Source organism: Aythya ferina (genome assembly GCF_964211825.1).
Source record: "Aythya ferina genome assembly, chromosome: 1".
NCBI lineage: Eukaryota > Metazoa > Chordata > Aves > Anseriformes > Anatidae > Aythya > Aythya ferina.
Window position 1 is genome coordinate 134,834,931 of NC_140296.1, and position 14,442 is coordinate 134,849,372.

The 14,442-nt window shown below is 36.7% G+C and overlaps 1 protein-coding gene across 5 annotated transcripts in view; it reads left to right on the forward strand.

Moving 5' to 3' along the window:
- The window catches only part of FBLN1 (fibulin 1), an 89,027-nt gene that overhangs the window by 43,163 nt on the left and 31,422 nt on the right, over positions 1 to 14,442 (forward strand). For all 5 annotated transcript variants that reach the window (XM_084496871.1, XM_084496869.1, XM_084496868.1 and 2 more), the window contains exons 7-14: positions 21 to 158; positions 2,580 to 2,717; positions 4,533 to 4,676; positions 5,592 to 5,720; positions 6,219 to 6,344; positions 6,917 to 7,036; positions 7,923 to 8,054; positions 8,599 to 8,722. In XM_084496871.1, coding sequence (XP_084352997.1) covers positions 21 to 158; positions 2,580 to 2,717; positions 4,533 to 4,676; positions 5,592 to 5,720; positions 6,219 to 6,344; positions 6,917 to 7,036; positions 7,923 to 8,054; positions 8,599 to 8,722 — 1,051 coding nt within the window. The remainder of the gene's footprint in view (positions 1 to 20; positions 159 to 2,579; positions 2,718 to 4,532; positions 4,677 to 5,591; positions 5,721 to 6,218; positions 6,345 to 6,916; positions 7,037 to 7,922; positions 8,055 to 8,598; positions 8,723 to 14,442) is intronic.

Here is a 14,442-nt window from a genome sequence, read left to right on the forward strand (position 1 = left end):
CCTCCCTTTACAAATTCCAGATATTAATGAGTGTATCACTGGTACACACAGCTGTGGGATTGGACAAACTTGTGTAAATACATTAGGATCCTTTCGCTGTCAGCGGGACACGAGCTGTGGAACTGGTTATGAACTAACTGATGACAGTCGTTGTAAAGGTATGTCCTGGACAGAGAAACTGAAATCTTCCAGATTTACATTTTAGAAAAGAAAAACAAAACAGAAAAACAAAACAAACAAACAAACAAAAAAGCAAAAAAACAACAAACAAACAAACAAGAACAAAACACAAAAAACAGCAGCAACGACAACAAAACACACTACCAAAACAAACAAACATTAAACCATCATCACGTCTTGCTCTTTTTATGTTTTCGGAAATATGTGTGTAAGCCATAGTTATACAGGGGCACACAGACAGCTTTAGTTCTTCTGGGACAGTAGTTTTCCTCCTGTCACCTTGCAAATACCAAATACAGGCTGCCTGTGGACTATGGTAAGACTTCCAGAAGAAAGAACTATGTTTATTATACATTGGCAAGTTGTGGTAGATGAATAACATCTTGTCAATGTTATTATACATTGACAAGAGCTGATCTGCAGGCTGAAGAAGATGATTTTGAAGAACCCACACTCACACTGTATGCATTTTTGAGGTGTTTACTTCTGGCTTGTTCTAGTCTTGTTTTATGAACTGGTTGCTCTTAATGAGTGGAGTGCCAAAGTCCTGCTCCTGGCACATATCTGATGGTTTATTTTCATCTTAAAGAATCAAGTTTGCACATTTCTAAGTGCAAAGTGTTAAGTGAAATGACCAAGGCAGTTCAATTTTGAAAATGCTGAGGTAGATGCATCCTGGAAAAAAAAAAAAAAAAAAGTAAGCCTTTGTCTTCAGTAGGATTAAATTCATTGCAATGAAGTTCACTTCTTAATCACAACATTCTTGAGGATGTAAAAGTGAAAAAAGGTTAAAACCAGTGCTGCCGATTACCTGTGTTTGAACACGAGAGTAATAGTCTTTTTTTTTTTTTAAACTAAATAAATTAATGATTTCATGTTGCATCTAGCTCAGAGTATGCTGTTACATGTATCCATAGCTGCACCTGACATGCTACCTTTGCAAAGATAAATTGGCAGCAAACACCATATGATGTAGAATTGGTTTCCACTACTAAAAGGTCTGTTCCCCCAGAACCTAGAATTGTTTAAAAACAGTCTGTAATTTCATTCCATTGAGTAAGTTACCTCAGACAAAATTCTGGGTAGGGTTTTACTTCACAGAGTGATTAATGATGAATAATAGATTGGAGGGGGGAAAAAAAAAAAAAAAGAAAAAGAAAAAGCTGATAAATAAACTACAGCACAAAACCCCTAGAACATAGAGATGATGGTTTTTGAAAGTATTGTGGTCCAACTTTGCTGCCTTTGAAGTAAAATTCATGCTGATTTGAATGACATCAATTTTAGGCCCACAAATAGCTTACCTGAAAGTATCAACAATATTTTTCCGGTGGAAAAATGGGAATATAGTCATTAAATTATGAATGCCCTTAGCTTTAGAAATTTCTTATCTGGATAAGATGTGGTAGTGAAGTTAATTATTAACATTATGTCAATAATGATGAAAATAGAAAATTAATAATCTTCATGTATGATTTTTAAATGCCTTGCAAAATGACATGGAAGATATTTGTCTCGTTACTGAGTTGTGCAGCATATAAAACCCTGCTGATTTAAAACAATTCATTGTAACAATGTAAAACCCATACTAAACTTAAAGTAGGCCCCACAATAATTTTCTGAATCTTACAACCATTAGGGATAAGCAGTCTCTACTCTTGTTTCCATAGCATAGATGGGAAAGCCAAGGTATGCTATAGCTAGGAAGTTTCTGCATTTTAGAAGTTTCAGGAGATTTCTTCCCATTGTGAGGTAGTGAACATCAAATTTTAGTCACTAGCCACTGTGGACTAGGTTACGTTCATGAATGAAACCTTGTTAGCCCTTGTCTGCTTTGTCTGAATCATAATTTATTCACAAATATTTATTTTCTGTAATGCAGTAGAATGGAATATTAAAGTGCACGTAAATCATATTTGTATGCATTTTAAAGCAGAATAATGCAAAGAGGCCTTTATATAGATGAGAGTCAAGGTTAATTAATTCACTTTTAAAAGAAGTGAGCAGTGTCTACTTTGGACCTAAGGTTAAAATTAAAAATGCAGATGGACACAATTAAGTCCTACTGACTTCAAAGTTAAGCCCATGTATAAACACAGTGCTGAATCAAGACTGAACACTACTGAACATGGTGCTTCAGGTGCTTTATAGTCATTTTGAACCATTTAGTTATGAGAACTAAATGTGTAATAGCATAATAAACACATACATGCCTATATATGTTTTTACTGAGATTCTGTTTGAAGCAACAGTACAGGTTGATCCTGGTTCACTGCATTGATATGCATGAAAATATGCTGAGGATTAATCTGTCTGACATTTTAAACTGTCTTATGTTTTAAATGTGATGAAAAAGTTTGTCAAACTCCTGCTAACATTTTTTTTTTGTGATGTACCAGATATTGACGAATGTGAGACTGGTACTCATAACTGCCCCCCCGATTTTATCTGTCAGAATACTCCAGGATCTTTCCGTTGCCGACCCAAGCTACAGTGCATGAATGGGTTTATACAAGATGCGCTAGGCAACTGTATTGGTAAGACATACTCTTATCTCAGTGAATACTTAGTGATGCTTAGGAGTTAATCTGTAGTTTCACTGGGTGAGTTATGAGCTTCTCAAGTCATTCTTCATGTATGTATGTATTGCTCTGCTGTCTTTTATCTGCTTTTTTAAAGACAGGGTTGGTCGCACAGGTAAAATTTACAGATGAAAGACCTCTAAATAAGACTTAAATACTAGCTATCTATTTTTAATGAGATTTGGGCACTTAGCTGCATTTGAACATTTTCCTTAAGTCAGTTATTCCCTTGGGTAGTGTTTTCAAGTCTTAACTTAACTTTAAAATCCTCCCAGTGGCATGGTGTGTTTTGGGCTTGTGAAACTGGCTGAGCAGCTGCAGCTGCCAATTCTAGCTCATTGTCAGCCCCACATTCTCCTGACCATATTGTACTCTGTAGTGCCGAAATCTGATCCTGGAAACACTGAGGCTGAAAATAAAATTGTAAAAATTTTGCAAACAAGATGAAGGGAGCTGGTTGTTGTGTACAACAAACCCTTTGAAGACACTTACATGCCATAGCCAACACTAGATCCACAGCTGTAGAAGTTACCATGTCTGCACTGACAGTAAATCCGCAGCAATTTGCAGCGGTAATGGTTATGTCCCCTAATATGAACTTGCTCAAAATAATTAGCAAAACAAATTCACAAGCTGATTTTACAAACTGTAAATAAAATGCTGCCTTATATGGTGTTGAGGGGGAAATAGTATGAAAGCTTTACTGTCTTTTCAACAAAGCAATTCTTTGCTTTTTATTGTAGCAACTGGAAAGCAGTAGCTCTTTGACAGCAGTACCACTGTGAAAAATAATGGTCATGCACCAGTGAAATAAGGAGGAAAACTTGAGGCAGGGAAGAAGTAGGCACGTGAAACTGGATATTGCTGAAGGTTTTGAGATGCAGGTCCATACATTCACAAGCAGTGACTGTTCCTACAGACTGTCAGGTCTTAGATATATTAACATTTCCAGTTGTCGCAGGGTGTTTTGGCAGTGGCAAAAAGTTTCAGAGTTAGGAATAAGTGGCACCTATAGCCACTTATTCCTAACTCTGAAACTCCTTCTCTCCGAGCTAATAGCACATTGCTAACCTTGGATAACAGTGAGTTTCTTACCTTCTTGATTAGATAAACTGTACCATATCATACTCTCATACTCTGATATAGCTTAGTCTCATCTCATTACATATTCTGAGGTTTTACTTTTCATTTTTTATTCTTGTGTGTGTGTATGATGTCCAGTTTGTAAAAACAAAAAACCCATACATTTCATGGATGGTAGAGGGATGCATAGTGAATACACACATACGCATGCACACAAAAAGAGCTGTTCAAGTTCTTAAATGTTTACATGAGATGAGGTAAGGTATTCATGGTGAATACCTGTGAGAAGTAGTTTTTCTCTGTAAAAATGCAGAAAACTGCTACCTATACAACTTACTACATCTCACTTGCTGTAATCCTCACGCATAGACTGCAACGTAACTGGTTGAGCTGGTAAACTGAATTCTTCATCATTTCTTTGTAAATCTCAGGGGGGGATGACTTGTAAAGGCCTTTAAAAAAAGACAAATTCTACAGCCAATTTCCTAAGCTTTTGAATGGGATCTGGGCCTTTTGTACCTCTCCTAGTCTTCACCCCAGAGGCATAATATTGTTGAAGCTAAATGACACAAATGTTTGTGGTCCTGTGAGCAGAGCTTTTCAAACCACAAGGGATGTAAGAAAAGCATCTTACCTGAAACATCAATAGACAGCAGATTGTTACATTGACTTCCTGTACTCTTGCAGATATCAATGAATGCCTGAGTACCAACATGCCATGTCCAGCTGGGCAGATATGCATTAACACTGATGGCTCATACACCTGCCAGCGAATCTCACCCAGCTGTGGCCGAGGGTATCATCTTAATGAAGATGGAACAAGATGTGTAGGTAAGTAACAGTTCTGAAGGAAAAAAAAATGTTTAAAGAAAATGAACCATGTGTGTTTACTGGTTTCTTGGGCTCTGCCTAATTTTCTCTTGTTCCCAGAATCAGTTCTTGATCCTGTTCTTTCATTCATGGCAGTCACAGAAAGTGAAGAGTGACAAAGATCCTCTCTGTCCTTCAAATTACTCGTAAAACACTAAGAAAAACAGAAGTGACAATTGCCTCCCCTGAAAACGGCATTGTCTGTGACTATACCAATATACTGGAACAATGCTGTGTAATCTAAAATCTCCCCAATAAATAGTTATAACGCAAGAATCACCTGCCACATAATGTCTCTCAGAAGACGTTCAAATAAGGTTGAAAGGCAGATATGCCTTGGGCTGGCATTTAACTAAGGTATCTGTTGCAAAGAGAGGTATTTTGCCTGCATTTTTAATTACTGTAAATGTTTATCAAAGCACAACTGACTGTGGTCTTCCAACATCTTATTTTAGGTGAAGAAATAGGTTCCATGAATATTGAATATCCACAGTAAAATAGTTTTTCACCTAATTTCCTCCAAAGATTATCTGATTTCTCGATTTCCTGTTTTTTTTTTTCTTCCCAAGTCCCATCAAGATTTACAGCACATGTATGAGAGATACCTCGTTCTGTAAGAATTTTACATTTAGAATTTTGCAATTATTACTCTGATCTTGTTGAAGCTAGGTGCTAGATCCAAGTCTCACTTTCTGTTTCAAAAGTTTACAATTACCACTAAAGAAAGCCCATAAAACACTTGTAAGGCAGCAAGAATTTATACTTTATTTTACAGATAGAAGGGACACACAAATGTGCATCTGAACTAAGAGTTAGCATGTTGCTCTTCTCTCGACTTGCATCCTCATAAGCGTACTTACATTTCCTTTTTTATAGATGTGGATGAATGCTTATCTTCCAATCAGCCATGTGGCGAAGGACATGTTTGTATAAATGCCCCAGGCAATTATCGCTGTGAGTGCAAATCTGGCTATTCTTTTGATGTCATCAGTAGAACTTGTGTTGGTAAGTTGTACCTATCAACTTACGTAAATCCAACCATGGCATTTTAAAAAATGAGCCTGCATAAAGAACATTATGGCTTTCTGCATAACCTTTCATCTGAATGTAAAATTGACTACTGTATTATTTGTATAAATCTAATACCATACTAAAGACATGCTGATACTTCAAAGGAAGCTGAATTAGTATTGTCAACATGTTATCTGTTATCCTGCTAAAAGGTAAGATTATGAGAGTGCATGTAATTGTTTTCTGTGACTTTTTTTTTGTAGGCACCTACAGAAAAACATTCCTTTGGAAGATCAAAGTGACTTTCTTCTTTATATTGGCTAATTCAGTTATGCACAAGGGTACTTTTTAAATGAGCATTTTGGGTAAATCCTTCCCTCTCTAATTTTAAATCTGGAAAACAAAAATAAAACTCAAAACCATGGTCCTGTCCAGAGTACTGCTTCAAGGAAGCCAGCCAATATATAGATCTCTGTATGTTTATCATTGCAGATATCAATGAATGCAGACGTTATCCAGGCCGTCTTTGTGCTCACAAGTGTGAGAATACTCCTGGTTCCTACTATTGCACTTGTACCGTGGGATTCAAACTTTCAACTGATGGCAGATCATGTGAAGGTATGGCTATACGCATAAGGTATATAGTATGAGATGTAGCTTGTCACTGTTTAGCTATTCCTGTTTGATTTTAGCTCGTAATACTGCTCTGAATTGGTACAAGAAATCAACCCAATGTTGTCACTTTGATAGCATGAACGCTGCTATGAATAATCAAGACTGCTGTAGTCCACAGTTCCAATATTTTGTCCTTTGGCTGGATCATGCAGAGGTGTATGTGTCTGTATTTACCGCATTTTCAAGTGATGTGACTAGATCAGATTCAAGAGTTTCACAACCAGCTTTGCTGATATCCAAATATAAAGATGCAGGTGTGGTCCTAATGACTCCCTCCAAGTCACGCACCTTGAAGGACAGTGGGAAATAATAGCACACAGTGACCTATACTACCAGACCCTCTTGAGAATAATACACCCAAAGTCCATTATTTCATGCTTACTCAGTAATATGTAAACCATCCTTTTTTAATTATTAAAGAAAAAAAAATAATCAAACTTTTACCTCAGTCCTGTAACAGGAGTGACAAATACAGCAAGAAATTGAGGTTTCAGATGTATAATTTTGCATTTCAGATTTAAATGAGTGCGAGAGCAGCCCCTGTAGTCAAGAGTGTGCCAATGTGTATGGCTCCTATCAGTGTTACTGCCGCCGTGGCTTTCAACTTAGTGACATAGATGGGATTTCATGTGAAGGTAAGAACTGTCTTTGCAGATAAAGGATTCAAGCATTTTCAGTTCACACCATGACATACATAAACAGTTTAATAGACTCTTAATAGATGCATTTTAACATTTGATTCTGTTTGTTATTTTCCTGTGAAACTATGAAACTGTACTTAATAAAAGTCTCCCACCCATGCCTTCATCTAGAAATAACTCTGCTTGATTATATGGTGTCTGCTTTGCTGTTTACACAGAACTGTAACTTCACGTACTTTCCTAACCGGTCAGAAATGTGCCTTTAAAATTTATTTTTGTTTTTTTTTACTGAGCAACTAGCACGATTTCTTGTCTTCAGCAAGTGAACATACAAACGTGTTTGTGTGTTTCATACATAATATACAATATTATTACATGGTATTTTATATATCCTTCTTTTGTGGCTGGTTCTGAATTAATGTGTATGTAGGTTTTGATCAAGTAATAGTAGAATGTGGGTGTGACCCAGTGGACAAGATCTTGAAATTCAGCTTAGATATCTTGGACTTAATATGCAGTAAGAGCTTGGGCAAAACATCACAATTTCCTTTTTATTAAAACAGGAATGATACTATTCCTCTCTGTCCCATTAGTAAAGTACTACAATAAGATGTCACTGTATTTACAGTGTTATTACACATTTATAAGACAAAAGCAGACTGTCTCTTAAGCCCTTCGATTGCTTTTAATTTTCTTCACACCTCCATTTATTCCTGACAACCTTCATTAGATAGTTGTGGCCCTAATCAGCAATTGTTTTTGTTTTCTACTAGTTAGAATCACAAAATAGTGTTTCAACCTTGCAGCATGAACACCATATATGTTCACTTAGTAAAATGCCATGCAGACATAGTAAATTAGTGGTGTTTTCCTCTTGCAGATATTGATGAATGTGCTTTACCTACTGGAGGTCATATCTGTTCCTTTCGATGTATTAATATTCCTGGGAGCTTTCAGTGTACTTGTCCCTCCACCGGTTACAGGTTGGCACCCAATGCACGAAACTGCCAAGGTACATTCAAAGGCTTCAGGGAGATGTAACAGGATTGTGGGCTTCTAAAGAGTTCTAGAAAGGTTTTGTGTTTATAGTCCTGCAGCACTAAAAGTAAAACAGTCAGTAACAGCTTGAAATCTGGAGGGACCTATTTTTTTATAATAAATAACGGGATCCAATAGAAGTTTCTTTTACAGCCTATAGAATGCAGTTATGTTTTTATACTGCTCTTAAAGAATTTGAGCAAACTCAATGAAGATTCCCACTGTTAAATGATATGAATTAGTTTATCTGTCAAAAGGAAATATCATAATGCTGTAGACATTTCAGCAAATATTTAAATCTTGCCCACTTAGTGGCACTGCTGCTCTTCCCTTTCTTGTTCTTGTGTGTTGGTTGGGTTAGTTTTCTTCCTTTTTGCTCTCCTGCTTTCCTTAATCCTGTAATAATGTTTAATTGCACCCCATATTCTCTAGTACCTAATGTGATATTTTCATCATACGGCACCTGCAAATAGAGGAAAAGCATGTGTTTAACCCACTCACCTTTTTCCATTTGGCAGATATTGATGAGTGTGTTGCAGAAACCCACAACTGCTCTTTCAATGAGACCTGCTTTAATATCCAGGGGGGCTTTCGCTGTCTGTCTTTGGAATGTCCAGAAAATTACCGCAAGTCTGGAGATACGTAAGTACTTTCTTTTCAAGGTACATTGTGGTTTTTTTGGTGGCATATTCTCCTCACACTGCTGACTGAACAGATTCTGGCAAATACATACTTTACTGGTTAGGCCTACCCCAAGTTTTGCACACATAGGTCTGGTCCTTTTCTCATGGTCCTATCTCAGTCTAAAAAAAAAAAAAAAAAGGTATTCCCTTAAGAAGATGCCATGTGTCAATAGTTTGCATTATAATGTTCTCTAGAAGCATACGTTGATGTTGTCTCTCTGGCTACCTTGCAGCCAGCCTGTTAGGAGGATTACATTCAGCTTCAAAATTCTGACTTTTCTGTCACACTCAGCCTTTGCTAACTATTATACTCCAGTGGTAGAATTACCTCTTATGTTGGCTCTTAACCTAGGTCAGAGAAAGCTATTCTGGTCTTGAAAATACAAGACACAAATATGGGAGGAGGGGTAGCTGGCAGCTCATTTACACCCATCCCGTGGTGCTGGCAATGCTAGCTAGAAGCTGTTTCAAAATTTTGGTGGCATGGCTGATGCAGATGGCCACTTTTCCACCTGCCCTATGGCTTTAAGGCCACCCTGTACTCCTGTACTCTCTGTATATCTCATACCCAGGTAAGTGTATGCATCAGGTCGAGAGGAAAGCTGATAAATGACACTGTTTACCAGCTTACTATTTTGCTCTTCACAATCAGTGTTCATATACCCACTATCTCTGTACCTTCTCTGTAGAATGAAGCTGGTGCTTCCAGCTTCCTCAGAAGGACTTTGTGAGGATTGATTAGTTTCAATTTAAACCTTAAGCTGTAAAATGACATGTAAGTGGTATAGCAAATGTATTTGATCAGAATGCTGCAGTGGGATTTCATAGTATAAAAACAAATATTTATAAAATACGCTTTTGAGATGCATCAATAGTAAGTAAATTTTAAGTTATGTTGGTCACATCAGTAAACAAGAAGTGCCTCATGATGCAGATGTTTATTTGTAATATCATGTGTTATTTGTATCTATCTTAATTCAAAAACAACAACAACAAAACAAACAACAACAACAAAAAAAGCACACCTCATTTGCAATGGACTACAAAGCAGAATTAGCAGATTTTTATTCTCATGGACATCCTAGAGTTGAAAAAATTCATTTTATAAAATAGCTGTAAACACATATTCCATTTCATCTTCTTTCTTTTCTATATTTTTATGGAAGTATTGAAAGTAATGGCTATTTGAGATGTTAGGGATTTTTTTGGGAAGTAATAGAATGTCTGAATTGTTTTTCTGTCTGGGTTGTTGCAGCTCTGTAATGGCTTACTCTGCCTAACTCAGATTCATAGGGAGAGATTCTTCTGATGTGCTAGTGCTATAATTAGGCTGTGAATCAGAAACAAATCCTGTAGCTGCCCAGTAAAGTTCTAATTATTTTAAGTCTTTGAGTGATTATCTTGGATTTATTAGGCTTTCACCTCTTGACAGCTTCAGACAAAGTTACTAAATATATTGTCAAGAATGAGCTTGCATAAACCAAAGAGAATACAAGTTAATTATCTGTATTGCAAAATGTCCAAATTAGTTCAATGGGCAGATGGGTACTCTCCTACTTAGCCAGTTGTTATTATTATACCAGCATGCCAGTATCAGGGTGTGTGTCTTGGGTTACCTTGTTCCCAGTAGGGAACAGTTCCTTAAGATTGTTCTTTAGTGCCCTTTCTAATCCAAATTAATTTAAACATTCTTGTATAATTTTTGGTATATATAAGCCATCATAACTGATAGCTAGCATGTCTTTGTTAGCCCTTGCATGATAATGACATTAAATCACTTTTTCAACTAAACTTGTGCCAGGTTTCTAAAATTATAATATCTGGCTTCTTATATCATCCTATCTATTAGAAATACTGGTTACTTCTCTTTTTTATTCAAAACACATTCCAGTTTCACCAACTTGGCCTCTCATAAGAAAAACAACACGTTCTCTATGCCCATCAAGTTAACATGCCATAGAACTTTTTACCCAATACTCCAAATTTTCTTTGGAATAGCTATAATATAATAAGACATAGTATTACCAATACAAGTTTGTTCATTATTTTTCCTTAGAATTCTTATGTATGGGCAACCACTCTCAGTGATCCAGAAACTTCTTTACCTAATAACTTTAAAGCAGAGATTTTTGCATGGTGGTTGTAGCAGAGGTTATTGTCATTAGATGAAGTAATTGCAGGATTGTCAGATGCTATAGGCTGAAAGCTCAGAACAGCTTACAGTTATTCTCAGCTTCATGAGTTCTGTGTAAGCATTCCCAAAGACCAGCAAAGTGCCTGGCATGGTCTGGTCCTTAATGTAATAATTTTATTGATGGTCTAAACTATTTTGCTTAAATTCTGTGTATATATATATATATATATATATATATATTTTTTTTTTTTTTTCTCATAAGCCTACGGGCTTGGTATTTTTCCAAGGATAATTATGATTTACAGCTACTCACAATAGGACTTAACTTGCTGCACTGCCCTTGCCAAACACTTTTTGTTATCAAATTGGATAACAAATAAAATCTCTTTTTGTGAAACTGAAGTCAAACATTTTTAATATTTAAGCCAAGAAAAGTAGTAGAGAAGATAAAGAGCAGTTATGGCGGTGTGTCAGAAATGTATGCTGCATTGAGCTAGATTTGAAATTACTTTTGTATTTTAGACATGTCTGCATGCTATTAATGTTGCCTGTTGCTTCTCATTATTAGAACCTGTTTTTAACTGCTTAGAATTTTGCCAAAACATAACCAGTGTCTGAAATTGTACATGCCAGGTATCTAATTCAGGCTCAAGTTTCGGTAAATTTCTGCCACTGTTCACTGCTGTGTTCACTCATTTTCAAGAACAAGGGTAGGCAGGAATACATTGGTTTGTGCGTTTAAGAAATGTAATTGATAAATTAATTTATTTTTTTTCATTGAAGAGTTTGCTGTCAGATTTTGGAGCAGAAATCTGAAATTTGTTAGGGGATTACTTTTGCACTTTTTGTCATCCTTACCAAAAATGTGTGAAACTTTTAAAGTTAAAAATTCTTGCAAAATTGCAGCTAGCTCTTTTTCATAAACCTTATAAATGAGGACCTGGATGGGTAATTACCCATGTGTGTCAAGGGAGTGTCAGGACTTCCTGGAGTATTTCTGAAAGGTATTTAACTTCTGCTTAAAGTCCTTCAGTGATAAGGATTTCATAGCCTCTGTGTCAATCTGTGTTTGATTATCCTTCTCAATGCAATCTAATTCCTCTTGTCAGTAGAGATGTCTTCCTATTTTACCAGCAAAAAATCCTCTTCTGATTTAGCAGACATGAGCCTCTTAAAGGAGTCTAAATTGTGCATGCACCAACTTCACAGACTGTCTGAGCACATTCCCACAAATGGCCAGGAAAGAAGCCTGATCTCTGTAATGTTAGCTACTACCAGTCCTGGACCTGGCATTGCAGACCCTGACAGTCCCAGAGCCTCTTACTTTTTTGCTTTTAAAGATAACCCAGACTTCATGAAAGGTCTTTCTAGTGCAGAGAGAAGAACCAACTTTGTAAGAAGGAAAGGCATCCTTAGGGCGGAGGCTGAATGTAGGGAAAGAGATCTGAAGGTGCGAGCAAGTAAAATTGTATAAAAAATTCAGAGAGAAAGATGAAATAAACTGTGGAAATCAGTGCAGGATACGATGGGGGAAAGGGTCAGGACCTTTCTGGTAAAGGGTGATTAATGCCAGGTTTGGAAGAAGACCATCAGAGCAAGGAATAGTTTGGGGTAGCTGCACAGATACTGAGGAAACGAGTATATGTTTTGGGACCGGGACTGTGAGACTGAAATTGAGAGGAACAAGTGTCAGCCAGGAGAACATGGAACAGGAAGAGGATTGGCACATTATTGAAGATCCTGATGCCAAAAGTTTGAGTGAGCAGGAAGGGCAGTAAGCAAGGAGCCCAGCTGGGAAATATGAATGAATCAAGGATCACAGAATCATATAACGGTTATGGTTGGAAGGGACCTCTGGAGGTCATGTGGTCCATACATCCGTGCCAGGGCATAGGATAGCACATAAATGCTCAATGCTGAGGGCAAAATGGAGATGGGTCTGTGTCTTCTATGGCTTAAAGCTCTTTGAAAGTTTTTGGCTCCAGATAGGAGGAACATGCAGAGTATATATCCACACTATCAAGGGAATGCCTTTGTAGTGGAGTATATTGTAGGTAGTGCAGAAAATTGTTCCAGCTCTGGAAATCTGCAGGATTGAATTTCAGAAATGTGTAGTGTACAGTTTGGTAATCATACTTGGTTTGTCATTCAGCAAGTTGAGATGGTTTCCCTGTATAAAGTAAATTACAAAACCATAGATCCTGAAAAAAAAAAAAAAAAAAAAAAAAAAGAAGTTCTTTTCCCTTTAATGTATAAGAAAGAGTTGTAAACCATTCAACTTCTTTTGGCAAAATTGAATGAATTGCCTCTGTACCATGTGAAAACCCGGCACAGAAATTAACAGGAGGGAAGAATATATTCTGTTAGAAGTATTCATTCTCTAAGATAATATAATTTTTTGTTTAATAGTTTAATTTTCCTTTATGAGTAATCAGTATTTGGTATGTAAAATTCAAACTATTAGTAATTTCTTGAAGCCAGTATTTCAGCCAAGTAAAAAACAAAACAAAACTTAAAACTGAATAATTGAGCTAAATAGCAGTAAGCTAAAATAATCAGGAATTAATTCAGGAATAAGCATTCAAAAGCATTATACACTTATTTTTATAACCCATGCTTTTCATTGCAGAGATCTGCTGAGATATGCATCTAAAACCCCCTCACTGCCAAGCGGTGTGTGTTTCTCTGGCAGCATCACTCCAGCCCTCCCCTTCTCCCACAGGTTCCCCTGTGCTTGTGGCCACAGCGACGCATTGTGGTGGCCAGGCACAGTGGCTGCATGGCCACTTCATCCATCATGAGACGCCACAGAGCTGCAGTGGCACCCAGGGTCTTGGGCTACTCATTTGTTACCAGTCGCCTGCTGAATTCCCCTACCGTATGATTTTCTTCTTTCCACTGGTAGCATTTAAATAAGGTCTAGAGAGTACACCGTGATTTAAATGCTCTTTACCGCCTTTATGGTGCATGACCCCAGAATGAACTCTGGCAATAATATTTGTTATCTCTTCTTTGTGGTTATTTGATGGAACACTTAGCACACATTAACTAAACCCATAGTGAAGTGAGCAATGTGTAGTGTGCACCACCAAAGAATAAGATAAAAGATGATGAATTTTGAATAATTCTTACTCCTAACCACAGGCACATCTTTCTCCACAAATAACTTTCTGAATCAGCAGAATGTCCTTTTCTTAGGAAGCTAAGAGATTTGAGGGTTTTTTGGTTTAAAAAAAAAAATCTGGTTATTAAACATGTTTTACTTTTATAAAAGAATTAAGTCATGGCATTTTTATGAACATATTTGTGCTTCCAAAAAGATTACATGGAGAAAACATTTTCAGCTAAGATATTAACTGTGTTGGCTTGCTTCATGATTTCAACAAAACCAAGTAGCTTCATTATTTTGACAAAAATAAGGAGTTCTCTCTAGGGGAGTTAGTGATTACATTTCAGAAAAGAATGCAGAACTCACTATGCCTGAAAGTATTCCAGGAGTATCCACTTAATTAAACTAAAATAGACTTAATTAGATGACCATCCTG